Source organism: Pollachius pollachius (genome assembly GCF_949987615.1).
Source record: "Pollachius pollachius genome assembly, chromosome: 15".
Classification (NCBI taxonomy): Eukaryota; Metazoa; Chordata; class Actinopteri; order Gadiformes; family Gadidae; genus Pollachius; species Pollachius pollachius.
The window spans coordinates 12,602,894-12,629,008 of record NC_136948.1 but is presented as its reverse complement, the minus strand read 5'-3'; the positions used below and the strand labels follow the sequence as shown (position 1 = coordinate 12,629,008).

General features: G+C 45.7%; 4 protein-coding genes across 6 annotated transcripts; 2 read left to right on the top strand and 2 right to left on the bottom strand.

The window, feature by feature from the left end:
* The first annotated feature begins 913 nt into the window (after nucleotides 1-913).
* LOC307087395 (uncharacterized protein) lies at nucleotides 914-4,394 on the top strand. Its single transcript, XM_079752961.1, has 10 exons — nucleotides 914-1,018; nucleotides 1,104-1,226; nucleotides 1,315-1,489; nucleotides 1,578-1,700; nucleotides 2,102-2,289; nucleotides 2,572-2,768; nucleotides 2,892-2,983; nucleotides 3,058-3,112; nucleotides 3,435-3,532; nucleotides 3,902-4,394. Exons 1-10 carry the CDS (start codon nucleotides 950-952, stop codon nucleotides 4,108-4,110), a joined length of 1,329 nt encoding a protein of 442 aa, XP_079609087.1. The 5' UTR covers nucleotides 914-949; the 3' UTR covers nucleotides 4,111-4,394.
* A 100-nt stretch (nucleotides 4,395-4,494) lies between these two features.
* gstz1 (glutathione S-transferase zeta 1) lies at nucleotides 4,495-6,655 on the bottom strand (the record flags this gene model as incomplete). Of its 2 annotated transcripts, none has more annotated exons than XM_079752326.1 (9): nucleotides 6,497-6,655; nucleotides 6,106-6,157; nucleotides 5,949-6,016; nucleotides 5,766-5,846; nucleotides 5,355-5,480; nucleotides 4,971-5,046; nucleotides 4,836-4,888; nucleotides 4,702-4,751; nucleotides 4,495-4,621 (listed from the first exon to the last, which is right to left on the bottom strand). In XM_079752326.1, the coding sequence occupies exons 1-9, from the start codon at nucleotides 6,524-6,526 to the stop codon at nucleotides 4,495-4,497; spliced, it is 663 nt and encodes a 220-aa protein (XP_079608452.1). In that variant the 5' UTR covers nucleotides 6,527-6,655. The 2 variants fall into 2 exon arrangements, with proteins under 2 accessions (XP_079608452.1, XP_079608453.1); XM_079752327.1 differs by lacking the exon at nucleotides 6,497-6,655 and adding an exon at nucleotides 6,234-6,460.
* aldh6a1 (aldehyde dehydrogenase 6 family, member A1) lies at nucleotides 6,411-12,851 on the top strand (the record flags this gene model as incomplete). Of its 2 annotated transcripts, none has more annotated exons than XM_079752325.1 (12): nucleotides 6,411-6,536; nucleotides 7,526-7,567; nucleotides 7,704-7,778; nucleotides 8,173-8,334; nucleotides 8,496-8,574; nucleotides 9,004-9,306; nucleotides 9,620-9,741; nucleotides 10,054-10,243; nucleotides 10,781-10,962; nucleotides 11,100-11,279; nucleotides 12,203-12,301; nucleotides 12,541-12,851. In XM_079752325.1, 12 exons carry the CDS (start codon nucleotides 6,411-6,413, stop codon nucleotides 12,643-12,645), a joined length of 1,665 nt encoding a protein of 554 aa, XP_079608451.1. In that variant the 3' UTR covers nucleotides 12,646-12,851. The 2 variants fall into 2 exon arrangements, with proteins under 2 accessions (XP_079608451.1, XP_079608450.1); XM_079752324.1 differs by lacking the exon at nucleotides 6,411-6,536 and adding an exon at nucleotides 6,976-7,067.
* Nucleotides 12,852-13,101: 250 nt separating this feature from the next.
* bbof1a (basal body orientation factor 1a) lies at nucleotides 13,102-21,107 on the bottom strand (the record flags this gene model as incomplete). Its single annotated transcript, XM_079751882.1, has 11 exons — nucleotides 13,102-13,177; nucleotides 13,330-13,401; nucleotides 14,163-14,273; nucleotides 14,525-14,991; nucleotides 16,012-16,147; nucleotides 18,260-18,330; nucleotides 18,449-18,529; nucleotides 18,615-18,758; nucleotides 20,252-20,317; nucleotides 20,418-20,667; nucleotides 21,073-21,107. 11 exons carry the CDS (start codon nucleotides 21,105-21,107, stop codon nucleotides 13,102-13,104), a joined length of 1,509 nt encoding a protein of 502 aa, XP_079608008.1.
* Between the last annotated feature and the right edge of the window lie 5,008 nt (nucleotides 21,108-26,115).

Sequence of the window (26,115 nt, the reverse complement as noted above, 5' to 3'; positions counted from 1 at the left end):
TGATGTATTTGTTACAGAAGTTGCAGTGAAGCTGGCTTTATTTTTAGTTCTCCCTGTAGGGCTCGTCAGTGTCACTATAATTATACCTAGTGCCAGTGTTTATATGATCCTCATTAGCCGGTGCAAGTGAGCTCCAGAAGAAGGGTTCTTCTGGGGAATTCTGGTACGGCCTTATGCACAGGTGCTTCAATCAAACTCCGTTAATATCCCGCCTACCAATGCGAAGTGTGTTATGAAGGCCTCGTTTACAGCATCAACACCAGTGGGTAATATGGGGCGGTTGAACTTCTTCGTCCTTTGGTCTTTACGTGACGCCCCTCGTCAGTTCATCAGGTAGGACCATGTATGTTCCCCTAATGCTGTAAAGTAGTAGTCCTATGTTTATATTCCCTCCAATTTAAAATGACTTAACTCGCGCCCTCTTGTAGTAAGTCCAACCGCAGGTGCTTTCAAGTCCACATCCCACTGCCCTTACCGAAGCAGTTGGTGATCTTCGGTCTCGGGGAATGGAAATGCAGCGAGGCCACAGTTTTAGTGGAGGTCCTCGTCAGCGAGGATGTGGAAGCCCAGAGAATTGGCGTCCTCTCCTCTGAAACCAGGTGCAGCTGCACGCCAAGTGCTTCCCACTGATGTCAGGCAAGCATGCCTTAAGATATTTGCGTAAAACACGTAATATAAATTGTATTTAACATAATTAGGTGTCTTACATGGGAAGGAGAATGGATCCCAGAGATGGTTGGTGCAGCAGCAGAGAAAGGTAGAAAAGGGGTGTATGGGAAGATTTTGCTCACGGTTTGTGGAAAGGTAGGTTAAGTCGGACGACCGTTTAAACGTGTACCAACGTGTGCCTTCGAATGCGTTCTGCCGCAGTAGACTTCACACATATTTTGTAATGCCACAGGACAAAGACAGTTTTATCTGCAGTACTCCACTTGTGCAAAGGAAACGTATGTTCCCAGAGCAGCACAGCAACACTGACCTTTCCCACACTTTGACCCAAAGCACGCTGAGTGAAAAGGTATGATTTATTTTCAGTCGAATAATATGTTTTGTATTGCATAAATGCATCAAAGCTTTAACCTGTTAAACGTTATCTTTTGAAGATCACTGAAGATTCCTCCCAATTAGAAGACAGTGTTAGCAATGCTGAACTAATGTTACTGACTGACAAATGTGAAACGACGATTGACTCCTTTATAGTTAATGCATCCATCATTCTGTCCAAGGTAAGAAAGACGTGTTTAAATGTATTTTTATATCATTTTATCATTGTCAAGGGAAGGTAACCATTGATGCTGTTTGTCTATTATATAGGATCTTACCTCCTTGAGGAAGGTTGGTCTGAGAGGTCCAGTTATGGAGGATATAAAGAATAATGAGTCCTCATCCCAGCCCCCAAATGCAAAGAGAATAATCCTAAGAATGAACAGCAAAGAAAATATTGTACCAATCAAGAAAGACAGCAGAGTGGCCCAGAACTCCAGCTACAGTAAATCATTGATGCCGATATCATCGCAAACATTGCTTTGCAGCCCCATTTGTTGTTGGTTTTCATGTTGTTTTTGATGTCTAATCAGTGGCCCCATCGAAACGCTGGAACCACACCATGTGTTTGATTGACCCGGATACAGCTGTTGTGGTTGGAGGGAAAACATCAGAGCAGAAACACTGCAAAGACTCTCTGTGGAAACTGGAGATAGGTTGGATTATTTTATCATTTTGTGGCCTAAAAATCTGCAAAGTCACCAAATACCCAATTTCTCATATTGTCAAAGGTTACTTGGCACCTTTTTTTTTGTTTGGCTAAACAATGATTGTAGGGAGCGGGAGAGAGACTAACTAGAAAGTATAATGCAGTTACAAGTCATTCATTGGCTTATGATGATGAGGTTATATTTTCAACCAATTTCCAATTCTTTCTATCGTATAATGTACACTTTCCTAGCAGCTACCAGACAGTGATTTCAAAATTCAAATGACGAGAAACTAACGCTGATCAGTTACTCAACTATTGACATTGAGTACATTTGAGCCCCAATGAACTTGTGGCTGAGGCAGGCATGGTAAGTTATATTTTCCACGTTGTGTATCCATCTTTCAGAACACAACTTATGGCTTCCCATTAACTCCTCGACCTCTGGCCCCGCCCCACCCTGCGTGCACGGCCACTCGGCAACCTTTGACCCTGACTCCAAGGCCCTGTTTGTGTACGGTGGCTTTGGAGAGGACAAAACCTACCGTGACCTGCATATTCTCAACACTGAGACCTGGACCTGGAAGTTGGTCACTGTGGGTTTGGGGCTCAAATCGTGACATTGATGTAGAGCAGTGGTTCTCAAATGGGGGTACGCGTACCCCTAGAGGTACTTTGGAGTAGTGCAGGGGGTAGCTAACTATCTTGGTTTTTTTTTAATTTTCAATTCTGAAAGCTTCTATTTTTTTTATGCCAGTGAAGGGGGTACACAACTGACAAAAATATCTTAAAGGAGGTACACTATCAGAAAAGGTTTGAGAACCACTGATGTATTGGTCTGTTATCAATGATATTAATGGAGGTTTTCCCCTGCTTAGGCAAAAGGAAAAGTCCCAACATTGGCCTATCACACGGCAACCTTTTACAAGAAGGAGCTGTACGTGTTTGGGGGAGTTCATCCAAGCAGTCACTCTGGGGACAAAGTCTGCACTAACTCTCTGTCCATCTTCAACCCCGGGGATGAGCTGTGGTACAAGCCCATCGTGGAGGGGGACAAGCCACTGCCTCGGTTTGGGTGAGCACTCTTGAGCTTTTACAACAGAGTGACTTAAAATATACACATTTTCAATGTTGACCTTCCATCAATCGTTACTTATATGGAACAAGGTTATAGATAAAAATGACATGTGTTCAACAGGCATTCAAGCATCTTGCTCTCAGACAAGCTGGTTGTTTTCGGGGGCAGGAACACGGCTACTTACCTTAACGATCTGCACATCCTAAATCTTGGTAAGATACTGAACTTGACAATTTCAAAGACTTCCTGCCTCGCACTAAAAAGTGTCTGTTGCTATTTTGGGCAGGATTCATGGAGTACACAGCTGTGCGGTGTGACAACATGGCACCACTGCCCCGGGGGTGAGTAGCGAGATCTTCAGCCATGTCATATCGGTTTTGGCGTCTGTCCTTTTAGCCTTCACAACAACTTGTAGCATAGCCACATTATCGCTAACTGTAGCCACCGACATGACTATGGAGTACAAACATGTCTGTATGATGTAGATGTAGTACTTGTAGATCAATTCCAGTTAGTCATTTTAAACACGTTTTCTGTGATGGCGCATCTTTCATTTCACGGGTGGTTTATTATTATCGGTGCTCTGATTTTATAGCTGTAATGGAACTTGATTCACACCACCTATCATCAGTTGATCTAAACAACTATTTTGTGTGTGTTCAGGTTCCATGTGGCCCTGCCAGTTCCCGGCAACAGGATGTTGGTCAGTGGAGGCTGCAGTTCCATTGGAGACCTGCAAGACGTTCACATCTTCAACATGGGTGGGTGACTCCTCCATTTCCCTATGAATGTATTTTCTTGTGTGCACCAAGGGGTCACTGTGCTAGTGTTATCAAAGGACAATTACGTCTGTATACTCAAAACCTCTTCGGCTTTCTGTGTTGTATTTATTTAGTCATCAAGCATCAACCTTTGATGTTAAGCGACTCAGTGAAAAGTGACTTAGTATTTGAAATCAGTGGTTAGGGGATAGACAAATAACTCCTGACCTTTCGACCGTAGGGCAAACCCCCTAACCACTAGCTTATCATGGTTTAGTATGCAATATCCTCTGTGGTTTTTATTCAAAGTCTCGGTGGGTCAAGACACGCAAAACCAGTAAGTAAGTAACCATAACCCTGATCTCTCAGACACCAGCACCTGGAGCTCCGTGGCGGCCCCCCTGCTGTGCTCCACGCCCCGGGCCGGACACACCCTGCTCAGCCTTGGCTGGTCCCAGCTGAACCAGCAGCGGGCGGCTGCTCTCCAGGGCACCCTGCTGGTGTTCGGTGGCTCGGACTGTTCAAGAACCGTGCGCAATGACGCCATCAAGTATACGCTGGAGGTCCCTAATAAGTAAAAGGCTTTCAAAGGAATTATTTTACATGGTGTTTTTGTCATGAATGGCCTTTTTTTATTAACCATCTTTCAATAAGGATCAGCTACAATTTCTACCTATCGGACACTCAAAATAATGTTTTACTTTAGATCTTCATGCCTTCTTCATACACAATTAGCTTTATATTAAGACAGATAAATTATGTATGGACCTTGTCTAAAATATCTTTGTGGAGAAAGTCCTAGATGGTGTACAATATGCTATGTATAAATAATATGAAATGTTAATAAAAATGTAAACTTACACATTCCCTTGGACTTTTTGTTTGTAAAGACCGTATTGACACAGGAATTCTGAGAAATAGTTTTATTCTACAGATATGCAATAGCAGCTGAGCCCTGCAGCCTAAGAACGCAGGTCAGCGGGCGTGTCGGGTTGACAGGACGGGTGGCTCAACTCGAAGGCCTCGACCCCCACTAATGTCTGGTTCAGTCGGTCAATCGTTGGGAACTGGCCAACGTCCACTTTGAACCTGAGGAGAAGGAGGATCACACTTGTAGTACAGTAGGCAGTATTTATATTAAGTAATTGTTTTAGAAGTAAAGTATTAACCTTTCTGCATTGTAGACTTGTGGCACAAGACAGATGTCTGCCATGGATATCTAGAGCAGGCAGAGGGACATGGGTCACTACATCAATGAGTCCTCCCAGATGATACCATCACGATGATACAAGGCTGTCCTTACCTCGTCTCCTACGCAGTACGTCCCAGCGGTTTCTTTAAGGATGGGTTCTAAAGCTGGGGATAAAAGCAGGGAATACAATTACTGTGGTAGACAGGACGGGCAACCAGTGACCGTGTACAACGTCCCGTTGAATACCTTGGAAACCTCGCTGGATGAAATGCTGTGCCCACTGCGCCTTGTCTGCTCCGATCTTCTGGATCACATACAGATTCTGGGGAAGCAGGGTTTCATAACTTGATAACTTATGTTGCAGGTTAGCCTAACTCTAAAACCAAAATCCAGAAGTTTTAACTGCAAACTTGCCAATCCAGATACAAAATGCATGTTTGATAACCCACGCGTATCAAACAGCATGACAATGTTACAACACAACTCATGCTAAGGAGTAATATAATTATGGCTAGATTGCAGTTTACTTCATATTGACGAACGTGCATTTCAGGTGCTTCACCGGTGTTGTGGTGACTTCATCAAAACAGATGCATCTCTCTGATTAAAAACGGAAGGTCCAGGATGTACCTGAAGAGGCTGGATCCCAGAGGCAATGATGTCACAGATCATCCGCACCTGGGCGCGCTTCTTGGGGCAGGCGGGTAGGAGCTTTGGCCCCTGCCTGGTCTCATCGATGTACTGGATCACTGCTAACTGAGGAGTAGAAGCAGCATGTGTTGTACCAAGACCTTTAGCGCTGACATTTGAATGGAATGAATGAGTAAAGTGGAAGGATTACACTTGTACTCTCTTTTGTTCCTGTCTGACTGTACTATATCCATATTGTCAGTGTTATCTGATCATGTGTGGGACTGCTATTGACTATGTATGTGCTTTTTTTGACTATAGGCACTTTATTTGTACAGTGTCCATGAGTACATTGAAAGGCGCTTTTAAAGTCAAATTTATTATTAATGTACAAAGTGTATGAGAGCTCACTGATTGGGACAAAGTGATTCCATCGATTTCCACAGCAGGCACTTGTTGCATGGGGTTGAGTGCCTTGTATTGATCTGTGAGCTTAATACAATGAAACCAAAAGCATAACAGATTATTCTGCATGCATTTCATAACCATGAATGTGTTGTAAAGAACGTATTAAATGGGCAATGGTTAAATTACCTGCTGACCGCCATCTTTGATTAGATTGACTGGAATCTGTTCGTATTCAATCCCTTTGAGAGCAAAAGCTGACACCAAATAGGTTATGAATCACTCTGTTACCTTAACGCAGAGGAGCTCAGAAAACAATGCAGGCCAACCCCCAATAATAACTTACCGATGCGGACCCTCCAGGAACAAGAACTTCTGAAGTAACCGTGAAGAATGGGCTGTAATCAGAGGAGAACATAAGCACGTGAAACAAATCTACATTTGCCCTCATTTACTTCTGGATAATCAGTTCACCTTATCATGCGTAGCCATATTTTTCCGCAGAGGGAACTCTTCCACAACTATTGAAGATATGTTTAAGAGGAGCTCAGACCTTTTTCGCGCAGCCCATCATTGGTGCAGCCAATAGAATCGCTCCCTAAAAACCCTCCTCCCTCATCTTTGCACAGTTACCAAGCACTTCGGGAGTCAATGTGGTTCGCATTAGCTACTTCGAACCACATGTCTCTGCAGCTTAGCTGCAGCGTTGCAGCTCACAACATGCTTTATCTGTGTACCTTGGCAAGGCTGCCGATGGACAGACGCATCTTTGTGAATGTCCTGATAAAGTTTTAAAATGCGAGATAATAGCAGTACACTTGCATATCACGTCCAACGGTTTGTTCCTCGAAATGTTGCGCGATCAGCATTAGCTTAATGTATCAATAATAACTGCAAATCACACTACAAACCCTCGTTATTTTGGCATTGTTGTTCAGCCTTCCAAGTGTCAACTTTGCGGGTTATATAATTCGCCCTACGAAGTTACTGATTAAAAGGCTTGTCAAATTAGAAGATATCTTTTCCCATTGAGGCGGGACATTATAAACCAGCAGGCTAGAGATTGGACAGTTTGCGTGAAATGTACCCAATAAGACTGCTATGTAAACAGGCGTGCTCACATGAAACCACTCAAGGGCCACAGCATGGTTTAGATCCCGCCTACTACTGAACTGCGTGTGTCTCAGGGAGTGCGTTGAACCCTGTTTACCACAGTTCCACCTGGGGGTCTGTCAAATTATTTTAGTAGTAACAAAAAGTATTTCCAACATGGCTGCCACTGCAATGAGATCAATGTTGAAGAAAAGGGTGAGCAAATAATACCAATGCATAGCATAACCAAAGGCAATGCTGTAACTTTTATTCCTATGGCATGTAATTATGCTTTGTGACATTTAGACTTTCGGCTGGAAATCCTTAACTAGTTTTTCATTTCATTCATTTGATTAGTTTGTCATTAAGTGGCTGACCCGTAGGACTGCCCTTTGATATCTCCTCTGAAGGCAATAGGCCTTGCTACAGTCCTTTGATTGATATGTGTTCATATGTCATAAAATGCCCTGGCTAACAACGGCCAGCTCCTGGGGTGAATCTCCAGACTTGACTTTTTCCCCTACACTTAAGTGTGCCTGGCAGGCTTATTAATGGCTTACCAACAAAGTCCAACAGGTGTACAACACATGGACAAGTAGTCTGTGCATAAACTGAACTGTTAAGCTACGTTTGGATACTTGAAAGGTTAAGAATGTTTTCCTGACCTTGAACAGGTTCCCCTCGGAGTTGCCCATCAGTGCTACTACTCTTCAGTGGTGAGTTAACAGTTTTTAATGACATCCATAAAATCAGCTCCTTCCAAGTGCAGTAGAGCTGCTTTAACTGTACATTAATAACATCATTGTTTGTATTCAGAGACACGGTGTGACTTGATATCTGCTCTCTTACCAGCCCACCACCAAGCTGTTCATTGATGGGAAATTTGTAGAATCCACAACGTCAGAATGGCTCGATATTCACAATCCTGTATGTATGATCTGGGCACAAAGTTATTGGTACACTAGTTAGTTGATATTCTGGTTGCATAATTCACCAATTGTCTGCTGTTCATGAGAAGGATAATGAATAACCGAGAACTCACCTATCATGCAATGATGTCAATTATTCCCCCTTACTGAAGGCTGTTTTTTTTTTCAAATCTCACAACTGTATTTTACATTCCTGACCTTTTAACGACCTTCCAAAAGATAGTTCAGCTCAGCTATCACAACGTTCTCATGGTTCGACAGGAATAAACCTCACAGCTATTTTCTAGAACAATACCCCCCCCCCCCCCCCCCCCCCCCCAAGCCTCTATACTTTGGTCGTGGGGTTCCAGGAGTTCAGCCCACTGAGTCATTATTGTCTCTCCGTGCGGCAGGCGACCAACGAGGTGATTTCCCGCGTCCCCAAAGCAACCCAGGAGGAGATGCTGGCCGCGGTGGAATCCTGCTCCAGGGCCTTCCGCCCCTGGTCGGAGACCTCCATCTTGGCGCGGCAGCAGGTCTTTCTGCGCTATCAGCAGCTTATCAAGGACAATATTGTAAGTGAAGGGTTATTATGGTGGAAGTTCATGTGGTGGACTCTTTAAAAAAATAGTGACTTGGTCAGCTATTTAAATCGTATTATATCGTCCTCTTAGGTGACAATAGTTAAGGGTGTGAGGAGAGCTGAATGTTGACTGATGATGTCTTTACTTTGCAGAAAGAGCTGGCCAAGTCGATAACCTTGGAACAGGGAAAGACCCTGGCTGATGCAGAGGGCGATGTGTTCAGAGGATTGCGTAAGTTTTAACACACACAAACCCATGCATCGGCTTGATGCAAAGGTCAACATAGAGCCATCTTTTGACACACATTGGGCCTGTAACTTGCAGTGGGTTAATCAGTACACTTTGTCTTCTGGGTTGGCTGCTTTGGCCACAAGTTTTCTAGTTTTAGTTTTCTTTTCTGGACACATTGCGGTACGCACCCAAGACATGTTTCAACAAATCCGCTCTTGGCTATACCCATTTTTTGGTCTCAAAACTCCCTCGAGTTCATTTGGAATTATTCAGTAAACAAAGAGCTGTGCTGTTTCTCTCGGTCACACTTTGATTTTGTACTCCCGTTCCAAGAAGTTCCCATTGATTCACCACCACCCGTCTAGTGTGTCTGATTCGATCAGCCCCCCACCATGTATCTGATGTCCCCCCCTCCTCCCTCCCTCACAGAGGTGGTGGAGCACACATGCAGCATCACCTCCCTGATGCTGGGCGAGACGCTGCCCTCGCTCACCAAGGACATGGACACGTACACGTACCGCCTGCCCATCGGCGTGTGTGCCGGCATCGCCCCCTTCAACTTCCCCGCCATGATCCCGCTGTGGATGTTCCCGGTGGGGCTGGTGTGCGGCAACACCTACCTGCTTAAGCCTTCGGAGCGCGTGCCCGGCTGCGCCATGCTCCTCGCCAAGCTGCTGCAGGACGCCGGCGCCCCCGACGGCACACTGAACATCATCCACGGCCAGCACGATGGTGAGACCGCCCGGGGGACGGGGCGGGGGTCTGTGGGGGTCAGTCGGGGCCTGTCATAGATTGGTCCAACAGAGAGTTGAGTTGACTGGATGATCACAATTATATTTTTATGTTCTTTTTTTCTACCAGCACTGTGCACAAAACAGGAAATCATTAAATTATGAACTGCATTTTTAGGGCTACCACATTTAAAATGTGCAATTTAAGTGGGTTATTGTATGAATTGATAGTTACAATGTATTATCAATACATTTTGAACAGTGTAAAAGTTTGGTCATCTGATGTTCCTATCCTTTTTGTCTCCATTTTGTAGCTGTAAACTTCATTTGTGATGATCCTGCCATCAAGGCAATCAGCTTTGTGGGCTCAAACCAAGCAGGAGAATACATCTATGAAAGAGGATCAAGAAATGGAAAGAGGGTTCAGTCTAACATGGTAAGTGGTCGAGTTCCAGCTAAACTTCATCGCACATGTTAAGTCAGACGTGACCAGAAGGTGGCAGTGTTGACTAGTAAATACGCTTGATTTGCCCTTACAACAGTATAAACAAGGACACCGCCTTATGGTTTTAATGTTTTTTATACAGTTGTCTCTCAACACTTCTGTCTTATTAATATAACCCTACAATTGTCACGCACAAACATTTCAGTAAACCATATGGCGTTATTCCTGGTAATGGCACTGATGAGTTCATTCATGTCAAAGCAGAACTGGTGAAAGGCTGACCGCATCTTGTGTGTACGCTAGGGAGCCAAGAATCATGGCGTTGTGATGCCCGACGCCAACAAGGAGAACACCCTCAATCAGCTTGTGGGCGCCGCCTTCGGGGCGGCCGGGCAGCGCTGCATGGCCCTCTCCACCGCCATTTTGGTGGGCGAGGCGCGGAGCTGGCTGCCGGAGCTGGTGGAGCGATCCAAGGCGCTGCGCGTCAACGCAGGTGCCCTTCCCCTCACCCTCCTCTCTCCCTACCCCACCCTGTGCCTCCCCCTTCAGGCACTCAACAGGCTTCAGTGTACGTCCCTCCTTGGGGCCACACACGCCGCCGCCACCCCCCCCCGCCGCCACCCCCCCCCCCCCCCCCCCCCCCCCCCCGACCACAGAGCTCAGTCTCTCGCTCTGCCAGAGCCTAACATTTGCCCCCGGCCACGCTGGGCTCGTCTAAGCGGCCATGCTGCAAATTGGTGGGCAGATCTGCGGCCTGGGGGGGCAGAAAGGGGGACGGGCGCATCGATTCCTTTTGAGAAAGGAAGTTGTGGAATCCTTCTGTGGCGAGAAACGACAGACGGCCTCCCCATTTACCAGAATCTGTGAGAGCAGAGATTCTGCGGCTGCAGCAGACCCTTAAATACGCGAGGAACCCTCCACTAAATGAGTACTTGTCTGCCGGCTCTCTCTCTCTAAGTGCATGCTCGATCGGCCGCCGCAACGGTGTCAGTTACCTTGTTACCTGGGTGTGTTTCCGGGGCCCCTTCAGGAGACCAGCCCGGTGCAGACGTGGGGCCGCTGATCTCACCCCAGGCCAAGGAGAGGGTGAACGGTCTGATCCAGAGCGGCCTGGACGAGGGCGCCTCTTTGCTGCTGGACGGCAGGAAAGTCCACGTCAAGGGTTACGAGAACGGCAACTTTGTGGGACCTACAATCATCGGCAATGTCACGGTACGCATGGGCTTGGTGCACACGCTCCGGCACGAAAATACATAACACTATGCGTGCCAGTGCAATAACATGGCACGAAGAACCCCAAAGCCTGTGTGTGTGTTTTAAGCGTGTTGTCATCCGCCCTGCCCTCGCAGCCCCAGATGAAGTGCTACACAGAGGAGATCTTCGGGCCTGTGCTGGTCGTGCTGGAGGTGGAGACCCTGGACGACGCCATCAGCATGGTGAACAACAACCCCTACGGCAACGGCACCGCCATCTTCACCACCAACGGCGCTACGGCGCGCAAATACACTCACGAGGTGGACGTGGGCCAGGTGAGCATCTCTAGCTGTGTTCGTGTGTGTGTGTGTGTGCTCCCGAGGAGAAAGGAGACATTCACAGACGCCTGTCATGTCTATGCAGCATCTGTCAAACGCAAATTACATCACACTTGAGTTTGAAAACATACACACACACATTATGATAATGGCATTATTATGTTCCCCAGCCAGTATAGCAATGTTTGCAGAATGAAAATATACACACGGGCACCCCCTGCCTCTAACCACCCCCTCCCCATTGAGGCTGCAAATAGCGTGAGCAAATATGTGGTTTTCAAACCAAAACACGGGAGAAATGGAAAGATGTCTTCATGGGGGAAAAAGAAAATGTCTTGTATTAATATCACAAAACAGGGAATCCTCTGAGTTTGTTTTGGTTGTTGAAGATTCAAGCGTAAATATGGACACTTTCCCCCGTGTTTGTTTGGCTGTGGGTCCATGTTCTTCGCTGTGTTTGCTGTTCACATGTCGGGGAATGCTGCTCTCTCCTCGAAAAACCTCCAGTCAACAGACAGATCCTCTTCTGTGTCCGGCCGTTTCTGTTCCCTGACTCGATCCTGGCCCCCCATCCTCCCCTGTCATGATGCTGGCCAGGAGAGCCCTTCCTGCCCAGTGTCCTCATGATCGCCGTGGTTTCTTAAAACATTCTTTCGGTCACAGCAGTTTCCAGCAGTCAGAAAAACAAAACAAACGTTGTTTTTATAGTTTCTGCTTTCATAAATGAGGGCTTAGGAAGCGCTCTGAGGTACAGATTCAAACCACAATTATTTAAAGTTAGCTCAGTGGTGTCATGTTTTTGTTTTGGGTTTTAATAAGCAGGGATGACTGCGCGTCTCTTCTTACCTGTAATAAACACGTGTGTTGATGTGCTGTGTGGTAAACCAGCTCCATGGGGATTGTTCGACTGTGTGCTGCAGGTTGGAGTGAACGTTCCCATCCCGGTTCCGCTGCCAATGTTTTCGTTCACTGGGTCAAGAGGATCTTTCCGAGGGGACACTAACTTCTATGGAAAACAAGTGAGTGCCTGTTCCGAGAAGTCCCTTTTTAATGACTACACATTTAGTGTAGTCTTTTATGATGGCTGGTAGATTGGTATATAGTATCCTGATGTAAGCAGAGGTATTGAAGGCTTAATACACAATATAATTTATAGGCTACCTCACATGCTATATGTTCATATAAGGAGGAAAATAAAAATAAGAAATCCAAAGTTGCAGCTGTAAAGGATTGAAATGCTCCACTTTCTCCTTCACAGGGAATTCAATTCTACACACAAATCAAGACCGTCACCTCGCAGTGGAAGGCTGAAGACGCCACACTAAAGAGTCCTGCAGTTACCATGCCAACCATGGGGCGATAAATGGCTAGCAGCGAACCTGTCTGGTGTCTTGTGAATTCAAATGTGAAAATTACTAATAATTCCCATATCTCACACGATATAAGAACGTCAACAATGTTGACACGATATTAAAGCAATTCCCCTTAATGATGAAATTCAGAAAAAACTTAATATATTTAGAATTATTTCCCTTCTGTGAAGATTTTCTACTGATTGTCGTATGCGTGTTCCCTGTCTTGTCTACAAAATATACAAATAACATCGGAATCAGAATGAAAACCATGCCTAAAGTGAATGAACAAAGGTGGATAGAAGTGGATTTCATAAAAAAAAAAAGTTGACCAATGTTTGTTTGGGAAAATAAACATCCCTGTCCTAATGCTTAGGGTATTCTTTATTCCCATCCACCCAGCAGCAGTGGGCAGTAGTGTGTGTGCAGGGAGGAGGGGGGGGGGGACAGCCAGGCCAAGACCTGGGTCACTTGTGGATGTCAGGGAGGCTGTTCTCGGGCATCAGGGTCATGAAGGTCCTCTGGGAATCCGCCTTGGTCATCCTGCGAGAAGGACAGTCACCGTTTAGTAACGTCTGAGAATCCTCGCAGGCCAAACACGCGAGGCGGTACCGGTAAAAATCAGCGCGGCGCTTTGTAATTACAAGCGACCGAAAACAAGAGTCGAACTCTCACGCATTCCTCCGGTGCCTCACCCCAAGGCGTCGGCGCTGTCCGTCCCGCTCTGCTCCATGGACGTGGTCAGAGCCTCCTTCCGGCATTGCTTCCTGAAACAACAGGGTCAAGCAGAGATGAGCTGCGTGGAGGCTTAGAAGCCCTACTGTACGCGTGTCTTGGCAGTGCAATCGGTCCACTCTCAGCCCCAGGGTTACTCTGGGGCGACCGGACCCGGGATCCCGTAAACGGATCCCGCAATCAAAGGACGAGGTGCCAGACCACTGCCAACATGCATGGACATCTCGCGGGCCCCACCGCACGCCCATACGTTAACATCTCCCGCACACCGTCTCTGGGAAAATCACGTTACCAGCTGCTCTCCCTGGACCACAAGGGCTCAAAGAACTGAATAAATGGGCCAAACGGGCACAGGCCTAAATCGACATGACCAGATGTTTGTTTCCAAGTACACGACTCTGTGGCCGGCCCTATTTTTACCATTGTGCCCAGACTCTGTCTTAATTCTTTTTAGGCGGCCGTACGGAAAAGAAAATTGGTCGAGGCCAAACTTATGTTTTATGGTATCCTCTTCTTCTGAGAAAAATATCTGTTGCAAACATTAAAACCAGGGAGGGGTCGCCGAGTCGCAGAGTTTCAGACACGCTGCATGCTGTCACCGGCTCCCCGTCCCAGCAGACACTCGTGGCTGAGCATTCAGCCACGAGGAGCTGATGCTATTATCTCAGCAGGACACTGGAACCAGGGAGAGAGGTCGCTTTAGGTGACCGCCGTGTCTCACTATGCTAGTTGTTAACTCACACATCTCTGTGGGACAGGGTTAGAGAGAGAGAGAGAGTCATGGGGAGTTTACCTCGTTTTTGGTCCGTTCATCCTCGCAAAGAGCAGCATCAGCACTTTCTCCTTTTGCTCCCAAGTGAGGTCTCTGATGTCCACTTGGTCGTTCTGTCCCTGCGTCTCAGTCCTTAGATCCAGGGGAGAAAATATCATGAACAATTTGACTGGAATTACTAATGAAACACGATCTTTTTAGGTCAACTCTATCAACCTAGATTCACAGCCACACAGACGTTTTATACTGTCTCAAGCAAGGTGTCACCAGTGTTTGGTTGTCTATTAAAACATGTCTGAGGCAGACTGCAGCGCACACTATTGAGCCAATAAAGTGAAATCAGACGGACAGGTCACGAGGTCGCTGCAGGAGCACGGCCATACCACTTCTGAGCCTCTTCCATGTCCGCGTAGACCGAGTTGGTACTGTTGGGGTTCTTGTTGAAGGTGCGGACGAGGGGGTACTGCTTCCTACCCGCCAGGGCTTCCCTCAGGCTGCCCTGGTAGGCCGTTGACGCCTGCTTCATGTACACCAGCCTGCTGGCCTGGATCTCCTGCCTCACCTGAGACAGCGCGGCATGGAAAAAGCGCTGCAGCTCCGTCTCGGCGACCTGCCGCTTGCCTCGGGCCGTCTCCCTGCCCCGCTTGGACAACAACTTCTGGAACCTGTGCAGGTCCTCCGACCGGGCCCGGCTGTCATCCTCGCGGAGCCTCCTCTCCTGCACCAGCTGCCCCACCAGCAGCGCCTGGGCCTTCTCCGAGTAGTCCAGCTTGGCCCGGAGGTCGGCGATCTCCTTCCTGTAGGCCTTCATCTGGGCTGCATTCGTCTGGGTCATCCGCACATCGGTATACTGGGGGGGGGGGGGGGGGGGGGGAGAAGGTGCGAGAGATCAGGGTCTAGAGGGTTCACGGACGGACGGGTCTGAGGGTCATCGGATCTATTTTGACACGGGTGCTCCTCGTCATAATGCTCCTGCGTCATGGACCAAGCCGCCGCTATAGCCAGGGTTTAGAAATTAGTAAGGTACAATTTCAACCGTTTCATGCATTATGGATGTCAGATACGCGACACGTGAACTCCACATCCGGTCACGGTTACTACCTGGCTGTCTTGAAATAAGATGAATCACAAACCATCGGGACTTGGCAACCATGTGGGACGGTCCGGGGGGATTCTGGTCTGGAACATAGTTTGTATTCTAGCGTAAAAGTTGATTTTTTTGCACATTTTGAGATATCAGGTAAGGCACCGCACCGCACCACACACACACACACACACACACCGTGCACGCAGCTCGGGCTAACATGTAGATTGTCACCAATTTGTCGATTTCCTATTTTTTTATGACTTATTTTTCTTTGGTTGGAAATAACGACCTGCGGCCCACGCTGACCTCAGCGCTGGCTACGGCCAGGAAGAACCCAGCGGATTATCAGATTATGGTGTTCAGGGAACCTCTGAGTGGACAGAAAAGGGTTCAGACTACCGGGGTTTGTCATAAATCCTTCCTGTGTTCACTGTCATTATCAGGGGAGGGATTAAGGTGGTCAATGTTTGTTTGCGTCGGGAATCAGCGCCGGGGGGGGGGGGGGGGGGTACTGCCACTAAATTGGAGTCCAAATGCCAGTGGAAACTCACCATGACCACCAACCGCTGAGAGGGCTGGCAAACGTGAGAGGAGGTGGGGGGGACCACAAGCAGAACACACGCCGTCAGCACAAGTAAACAATCGGGGGGAAATATTACCAGAAAAAGTCTGACAAGCAATAATCCCAAAAAATAAACAAAAAGGATTTTTCAGACTTGATCGGTCTCTGTCCATCCCGTAATCACACCGTTTTAATCTGTCTACCCGACGTTCACGTCGTACCTTGTCCCTGAGCATGGTGGCCTGGGAGGTGGCAGCCTTTTTCCTCAGGTCCTCCACCTCCTTGATGTGGTAGTTCAAGGCCTCATTCAGACGGACGTTCTCCTTGAACACCGAGCGGGAGGCTTCGTCCAGCTTCCTGCGGAGTTGTGTTAGGATCAGTGGCGGCTTGTGATCAAAAATGTTGGTGGGGCACAGTAATAGACAGGGGGTCGGGGGTCTGGGGTCCCCCCCATAAAAAAAATGGAATTTAATAGATTTGATTTCCTGTATTCTGGTGCATTTTGGGGATGGCCACTACCTATTACCTATTATTCATTCAGATTCATAGCCTACATCCTGACTTGCAGGGCCTGGACAAGCTTACACTGCACATACAGACCTACTTTATGGCCATTCCACCAGCCATTTCTATTTGACCCATTGTTGTTATTCTGATATTGAGACAAATCATGATCACTGTCCTATAGTGTTCATTTTTTGTGAGTCTCAATGTCTATTTCAAATGCAGTTAGAAATATGGGAGTTTCTTCATTTTGTTTACATTTTACATTTACATTTAGGGCATTTAGCAGACGCTTTTATCCAAAGCGACTTACAAAAAGTGCATTTGTTACAATAAGTGCATTTGTCATAAGAAGTTAAACAATATATCGCTGTCGGTACAGTAAAGACGTTCATAGAACCAAGTGCAAGTATTACAATCGCTAGGCTAACCCATTCCCCGTGTAAAGCAGCGATAGCAGCTACTGTAGATGCTACACAATTAAGTACCTTGAATAAGTGCAATGTACAAGTGCCAGGACGTACAACATTCAATGGTGGCTGTGCATTGGTTTCTATGCAGAGTCGAGATGAACTCTGAACAGGTGAGTTTTGAGTCTTTTGCGGAAGTTGGTGAGCGACTCTGAGGTCCTGACATCGGTAGGGAGCTCGTTCGTGTTTATATGCCACAGGCCGAAAGACTGAATTAATATGTAACTTACTTGCTCCTTTTAAGTATAACATTGCTTGGGGAATCCAACTCCTCCACTGAAAAGGGTAGAAAGTGCTTACAACTCTCTGCTAGTTAGCGATCTATCTCTTCTCTACATGTAGTTGTGTTGCGCGAATACTGCTGAGGGAGGTGGCCTATTTGATTGATTCGCTGAATTGTCCAATCATGTGGTGATAACAAAAGATAAGCGATTCCATTGGCCTGGGGCGCACACAGGTGCGACCCGAGGGCGAATTTTCTTGCGCCAATGAAAAGCTGTCTCTGCTTGATAGACAGCAAAAGATTAGCGAGCTTACATTGACTTGAACGTGGCCGGCGCCCCTGACTTGGAGGAGGGCTTTATTTTGAATGACCAATTACTAGCCTAACCAAAATCATTGACGTTCAGACGCATTTAAATGGTTGCTGGCAGTTAATAATCACACAATTAAACGAGGATAAACGCTGTGTATTTTTGTTGATTTATTTCGTATTGATAATAGTTGATTAATAGTTGGCAGATATATTCAAGTGAATATTTCACGGAGGGGCGGCGCCCTAGCGCCCTCTATTGACCCACCGTCACTGGTTAGAATGTGAGTTAAGATCAGATCATCTGGGAGAAATTAATGTTTTAAAATCGCTGGGTGAACTGCTTATTCGGTCCCAGCTACACCATACCACCCCGATTTCCCTTTTTACACGTTCATGGCATTTCCTAATATGTGACTTTCCAGGTCTGACAATAAAATACCATAAATAACATGAGGCCTAAATTATACTGCCATGTTGGACAGTGAAAATAAGTAAACATTGGAAAAACATCCAGACAAATGAGAGTTATATATAATATAATATAATATAATATAATATAATATAATATAATATAATATAATATAATATATAACTTTGTTTTTAATTACATTTTGCTTAGTTTCCGTGATCACCAAGTCATCTCTTTGGACCAACAAAGGGTCAGTTTCTTCCACTGGAAGCTAAAATTAGCAAGACCACACCGGGATCACTGTTGACATTATATGGACATGGGGGGAATAAATAACTAAAAACACGGAAGAGATGTAGTATGGTTTCCTTAAAACCAATAAACACGAGGATCTCTGCATACACTGACTGGACACACAGAATTCTCCAGGATGGGCTTGTTTTCTCTGGGCTCTTGGTATCTTTAACATGACAAAAAGTGTGCTAACATAATACACATTTCTATAATGATTCCCTTCATTCAAGCCAGGATAGGACAGTGAACCGACTCACAGCACGGCCTCATCGTGGGCTAGCTCACTCAAGTGGGCCAGCCTCTGCTCAGCCTCCTTCTCAAGGCGCATCTGCAGAGAGACGCACACCACGGTCAGCTTAGTGCAGAAAAAACAGATGATCTGTGCTCTGTATTCAGTATCAATAACTTCAATGTCAACACATCGGCATGATACTTTTTGAGGATACCTTTTGGGTGTAGAATTTGGTCTCCACTCTGCCCAGGTTCTCCAGGTGTTTTCTCTCAGCGAGCAACATGCCTTCTCTCATCTGGGGAACACACAGGGATCCCAGGGTGAACACACTCCCACTGATAGCAGAGCGACGTATGGCCCCACAGGCCGTAGGTCCTTACGCGTCTCAGCTCCAGCTCCATCTTGGCCTTCGTCTTGCGGAACTCCTCGATCTTCTTCAGCCCCGCCTGGATCGTGTCAAAGTCCTTGGCCCTCTCCCTGAATCTTTGCTCCAGCTCTTCGTTTTGAAGAGTGTGCTCGGCGACCTGGCGAAAAGATAATTGAACAACATTCAAGAAATGGACATGAATTCTACAACCTCGTTGATGTCCACGTTCACACATCGTGTGCGTGCGTCGCCTCTTTCATTTACCATATAGGGCAGCTTTCTGTTACTGAAACCAAAAGGTCAGGGATAGCGCGGACGACCCGGCCAAGAGATTGCCACAGCTTCCAGGAAGAGAGAACTACCACTTGTAACATCTGGGAAGAATATCTGTTCTAAAAGTTCACATGGACCCGGGCCAGCTGCAACCCGACCTGAGGCCCCATCAGTCCGACCGAATGCCTGAACGGCTACTGTGGACACACCAGCCCGGGCGAAAAATGCGACAAAGAGACCAAAGTCATGAGTGACTAGCAAAACACACACCCACAGTCATGTAGATGACGACATAATAAGGGGGTATCGACTATCTGATTGCTAGTCTCGGCCCAATTGTTATTCTTCAGATAACTCTGTATGTTCGGTACAACGCGCTCTTCACGGTACGGAGGCCTGCTCTCCGTGCGCAGTATCTGCACGCTTTGCAAACGCCGTTCACCCGTCCAAAATATACCCATCACTTCAACAGCGAGAGATGGGCCCGGTGCTGCGCTAAAGTCTCTTGCGTAACGCAAAGTATGATGCCATCATTTGACTAATTGGGACTCCTCTCGCCACATTGCTGTGAGGTCTCATTCAAGTAGACGGAACCCAGAGCCCTCCCGTTCTCTGAGAGCTTTTGAAGTTCACATTAGCTTAGTTCATGGGTGAAGTGAACCATTTTAACACCTCAAAATAAGAAATGGAGCAGAAAGGGAATACTTTGATGTTGCGTCTTTAAAGCGGACCACAAGGGGTTTTTATTTCAACACAAGCGTATGTGACAGCTCCCTGCATGTCTAAAATAGAGATGCTTTGAGCTGGTGCAGATCGGGTCTCCGGGTCTGTTTTGTTCCATGGTTGAATGATTCAAACGGATTCTGAATCACTATATTTCACCAGCATGAAATAAGAGATGATGGAAAACAGCTAGGCCATAGTTTTGATATCATAGCCAGACCGCTATTTGTTTAGTTTAAGCTAAATATATCTTAGAATTTGACTTAAAGGCCAATCATCTTAAAAAGGTTGTTGTGTCAGTGGGGAAGATTTTTTTAAAAATCTGACCATTGATCTAAAATACAAGGATTGATTTCCTTGTTTATGACTGCATGGCGCATGGATGATGGTTCTTGTCTTGCATAATATATGTATACATTATTACATGGACCACAACTGTTAAAACGAACTACATTTCAGAGATGCTTTAGTTTTAAATGCAATTTTGATGCTGTGAAAGCATCAGGGATAACATTGAGTCTCAGCGGGCAGGTGGCATTTAAGACGCTTTCCTATTGACTCAGACTCAGGTATGCATGCTGTTCGTTCTTAATGCTGTTTCTAGTTTATATAACGTTACAGTTCTCATCATGTCTCAACATACAGTAGACCCACCAGATTCTCCCGTTCTTCACGCGCATGCGCATTTTCACTTTTGAGTTGCTCCTCCAAACTCGCTATCTGTGAAATCGACCAAAGGCGCAATTAGTGGACAGTTAAACCAAAACTTTTTATCTTTTTTATCCTACTTTGAAAGAAAAAACGACTCTAAAGCTACAACCTTTGCGTCTGTCTCGGCGTCTTTTCTCTTCAGGTGGGCCATGATGTCTATCATGTCCTTCTCTGAGCGGTACACTTGGTTGGTGAGGGCCTGGTTGGCCGCGGCCAGCGTGCCCGTGGAGGCGCGGTACTCATCGAGCGACTGTTCTGCGACGTCCAACCTCAGCCTCCACAGGGCAGCGTTGGCCTTCGCCCTCTCCGCATCCGACTCTTTGTCGGCCTTGGGCTCTTGTTTGCCTTCCTTCGCGTCGCTGAGGGACATTGTGCGCGTTCATTTTCAAATAGGATCACACGGCTGTGTTGAATACTCGATTCTGATTGGTCAATTAGCGCATGCCACTGTATAGTCTGCTATGAATAGCAGATGGTTGCTGTGGACACTGTAGAATCTAACTGATTCTCTTTTTTGGGCGGAATCATAATTTTAAAAATATATGATTCTGAAAAAAAAAAAAATCTATAGGCCTCTATGTTGTGCCAAATGATTGATTCATTTAGAAGAGAGCCGAGTAATAACGTGCTGAGAGCCGGTCATCACCGGTCATCAGCGCGAAATAAACCACTTCAGGATGATTCAAGATGTAACTTGCATAACATCTCACTCAGTCATTGGCCTATACCTAAGTACATACTTTTATCTTAACTGTTATACTCACTTGCCTTTTCCTTTATTCCCCTTTTTATTTGGCATCGCTGCGGTTAACGGTTGACGACCCACAATAAGAAATGATTAAGCTGGTTACCCACTTTGAGGTTGACCCCGCATCAGCACCGCCTGCTCGTGTAGGGCTGCATTTTGTTTTGAATGGTGTTGCCATAGAAACACTGACAATACAACAACCTTGCTGGTGTCACTTACTGATGCAGACGGCCCCTGCTGTCCTAAGTTTATCCAGTCGCTATGGTAGTAGAAGTAGTAGCAGTAGTAGTAGTAGTAGCAGTAGTTATAGTGATAGTAGTAGCAGTAGTTATAGTGATAGGCCTCCTATTAGTAGTAGTACTAAATATGAAGTAAAATAAAGCAATAGTCATGCTACTTACAGCCACTTCTGTCTTCCTTCTGTAAATCCAAATTATATGAAACAACATGTGTGAATGTTATACTGTGAGATAATGAACCACGCCGCTACAACATGGAAATATATACACTTGGCGCTGTGGATACTGACGGCAGACTCTACTGTGTAATTATGTTTTTTACTTGTTTGGCTCTATCAAACAAGATGTGTTTGCACGTGATCTCCCATGATATGGCATCTTTCTTGTCAGCAGTTTTGTGTGAGCTGCTCAATTACTATATCCCCTTTTGTAGGACCCAGGCCTCGCCCATTCCTTATCTCTTCTCCTCACCTCTTTATAACAGCTGTTCAAATCAAAAAACATTTTTAAATGTACAAGCTGCACATCCAAAATAAACAATGTTGAGTAAGCCGTAGGTCATAATTTCCTCCGTGTCCTGTGTCATTTCGTACAGTTTACAGGAGGAAGCGGAGAGCTTACTGGAGGAGATCTCCAAATGTCAGGGTGAGGGTACTGTAAAGACATCATATAGACGCAGGCTGCGCTGGCACGCGCAGAGTTTGAAGACTAAATTTAAAGGTAATTGCTGTGACAGCAAGAAGAGAAAACTGAAATAACTCCTTAAGTTTTCCAAGCTGTCATTATCATTGGCATTGTAATGACAAGGTTTGGGTCTCTTCAATGGACTTTTCAGGGCAGGACACCCACAAACATGGGGTTCCTGAGGGTACCGTTGCAGCGTATTAATAATAGATTGCACTGTTTAGATTACAAAGCTGGGGTCCCGTTTCATGCGTAGCCGCATTCTGCTTGCTTTTACAAAACACCAAAATGATACACATGATACCGCCTCTTGGGAAATGATGTTTGTGACACGCTGTGTCATAATATACAGGACCACCAAACACGAACATGCTTACTCATACATCAAATCTAGGATCCACTCAATGATACAATTTATAATACAAAAAAGTATTCAGTATTCCAGATTACTTAGAAAATAGACTTGAATTAAATGGCAATACATGGCAAAGGTATCCACTACACACATTTTGTGAGCGTTATCCTAGCGTTATCCTATAGGTGTCAGGGAAGCCTAACCCTCTCTCAGACCAAAACATTAAATGATTGCCTCAAAAATGTAATCAACATTCTTTCTACAAATTTCACCATATTCTGGTGCCCCCCCCACACACATACTGCATGTAAGTAACACACACACACACACACACACACACACACACACACAAACTGTATGTTAGTAACACAAACACAAACATACAACACGTTAGATAGCACACACACACACACACACACACACACACACACACACACACACACACACACACACACACACACACACACACACACACACAAACTGTACGTTAGCAACACAAACACAAACATACTACACGTTAGATAGCACACACACACACACACACACAAACTGTACGTTAGTAACACAAACACAAACATACTACACGTTAGATAGCACACACACACACACACACACACACACACACACACACACACACACACACACACACACACACACACACACACACAACTGTACGTTAGCAACACAAACACAAACATACTACACGTTAGATAGCACACACACACACACACACACACACAAACTGTACGTTAGTAACACAAACACAAACATACTACACGTTAGATAGCACACACACACACACACACACACACACACACACACACAAACTGTACGTTAGTAACACAAACACAAACATACTACACGTTAGATAGCACACACACACACACACACACACACACAAACTGTACGTTAGTAACACAAACACAAACATACTACACGTTAGATAGCACACACACACACACACACACACACAAACTGTACGTTAGTAACACAAACACAAACATACTACACGTTAGATAGCACACACACACACACACACAAACTGTACGTTAGTAACACAAACACAAACATACTACACGTTAGATAGCACACACACACACACACACACATACCTCTACATGTATGTGGAATGCAGCATATGGGGAGAGACAAATGGTAATGTATGGTTTAAAATGTAAAGATAATTTATAATATTAGACATCGTTTATTGTATGTCTGTTTGACCAAGTCCATTCGACTGTTCATTGTTTTTACTCAACCACAATACTACTATCTACTTCAGTCTAAATCTACCAATCTTAGTTCAGCTGTGGCAAAGCCGGGATGTAAATTTGGAAGAGAGCAAAATAAATCACCCTTAACTGCAGTGTCACAGAACAGCAGATTAAAAGAATAGGCTTTAGATATGCTGCAGCGTTTATTTAAAATAGAATAAAAATAAATTATCCTCTTATTGTTCTACATTTATTTCAAGTGAATGGTTGCATCTTAATTGAGTAATTCTCTTTAAAATTTGAAAAAGTCAAATTAATTGAATGTCAAATATAACTTAGGAGCATATCATTCATGCTGTACTGGTGCCATGGTTGGGAAAGCTGTTTGCTATCAGCTGTAGAGACGCAGGTTCAAATCCTGCTCATGTTGCTCATTTTGTTAACATAGGGATGTCGCGTGAATTTAGTTAATGTATCCATCTCTATCTATCGCCAATGAGCCAATGGCACACTGATGAAAGCTGTTGCAATCATAATGAATACTTTAAATACATTACAAACTGGATGTCGGTGGCCAAACTGCTTGTATCATGGGAAAAAATTACACTCAACACCAGAACTGTCGCCAATGAGACTTGTTTCCCTTTGACCCAGAAGATGACGCGCCCTAGGCCACCGCCTATATGGCCTTTTTCTTTAGCCAGCCCTGATCCAAAACAACCTCTTGGGGGTCATTTTGACAGACCCTTTCCCGTGAGTCCCTCAAGAGAGTCCAGATGATCACACTTTCAAACAATGTTGGCACGATGCCACGGAAGGTCCAGGGCACGAATGCTTTGATAGGGGTAGAAGACCATTCTGGTGAGCCACAGGATTGGAGAAAGAAAGTAGCCACGGTATTTAGAAAAGAGGAAGGAGAAAGAAAGTCCAATATTTTTAGTCCAAATTACAGTGTTGGAACAGTGCTTTGCACAGTGGAGTGTCCTGGGATCGGAATGGCATGACTGGTGGATGCTGGTGCCAAGCCCCACCCTCCCCTCATTGTCCCTTCTGTGGCCCTATGCTCCGCACTGCCTCGTGCCCATTGGCAGGACCTCCTCCCCCCTTTGCTTCTCGGCCTGACAGCTTATTTACGACCTCACCCCCGCTGGTCAAGGTGAAACAGCTCCACTGATGGACTGGCCACCGGGCAGTGTGGGAACTGAACAACGATGTGTGACTGTACTGAGAAACGAGTTAGCTGGTGATAATCACAGCCTGATCCGTTTATAATTGCTATTGCATTTCAGTCTTTAGGTTCACATGCCCGTCTTCTGTTCTGAATTAACTTTTTGCATTACATGGCAATCAGTGTGTCTGATTGCCTGTTTGAAGAGCCATGCCAGCCTCCAGCCTAAAGCAAATAAATACTATCTACTCACGCTTTTCATGCATTTGCCCGTGCTCACTTGCCGCTCAATTGCGTTCCTCCCCGAGGAAAGCCTGTGGTTAGTAGTACAGAAATGTGTGGGAGGGAGATGATTGCTAACATTCTTTCAACTTCTCATGCCCAGTTAGAGTTCAAATCCCCATCGGTGCATCTTTCTGAAAGGTACAGTCGCTTAAAAGAGCACTGCAGTGGGCTTTGTCAGTGATTATACTACACCTCTCTAAGTCATGTAGCATGCCAAGTCAATTGTCAGGCAACTTTTACGATCTTCACTTTAGGATTCGTAACGGCTATCCCTCTAAACGAACCACCAAATGACGGAGCCATGGTGAACTGAACATTAAACAAAATAAAAATCACAAACCCGTGCAACTTGAAGCAGCGATGACGCCATTTAACCTCCGAGCATGCCTTTCACAGAGACCTTTTTTTCCCTCCGTGCATAAAAAAAGAAAGCTTCTAATTAACAAGTCATCAACGGTGAAATAGAAAGTTTTGTTGCATCACTCCTAACCTAGGAGAAATGCCAAAATTGGATTATAAGCACTTGTGCGAGTAAAAGAGTTAAAGAGTGCAGGCAAACAACTCTCCAAGTCTTAATTAAATACACTCATAAAGGTTATTTTTAGAGCATTGCTTGAAGTTCGAGTGTGAGCCACTCATTTTGATGTTCTGACAACTACCCTTTAACCAGTTTAAGGGCACGGGCTCCATGTGACCCGCTTGGAGTTGAGGAGGTTACAAAAAAAAAAAGCACCAAGCACAAAAAACCCATGATGTTAGAAAAGAAAAAAAAAAAAAGGAGGAGGGAAAAAGCTGTTGGTAAGCAGGTACTCCAAACCGCGGAGGAGGGGGTGCCCTCAGGAGCAGAGCAGGGATGGAACGCCTCGGGATTGGCCGAGGGCTGCTGCCGGCGTGGCCACGTGCCATCTCCTTATGTCTTTATATACTGTAAGCGGATGAGCAGACCGTCCTGAGTTTGCATGCTGCCTCTCCCTACCTAGTGCTCCTCACCCCTCTCAGCAAGCTCTCCCAGCAGTGGTCCTCGGCGCCTCTTTGTAACCATCCGCACCCCCTCTCCGAGAAGGCTCTCCGTTTTAGCGAGAACCTCCACCAAGGCTTCTCCTTCGCTTTGCTA

Coding starts and splice junctions, on each gene's coding strand:
- LOC307087395 (XM_079752961.1), top strand. CDS start 950: ATGTTCCCAGAGCAGCACAGCAACACTGACCTTTCCCACACTTTGACC. Junction 1,019..1,103: donor AAAGCACGCTGAGTGAAAAG/GTATGATTTATT, acceptor TATCTTTTGAAG/ATCACTGAAGATTCCTCCCA. Junction 1,227..1,314: donor CATCCATCATTCTGTCCAAG/GTAAGAAAGACG, acceptor TCTATTATATAG/GATCTTACCTCCTTGAGGAA.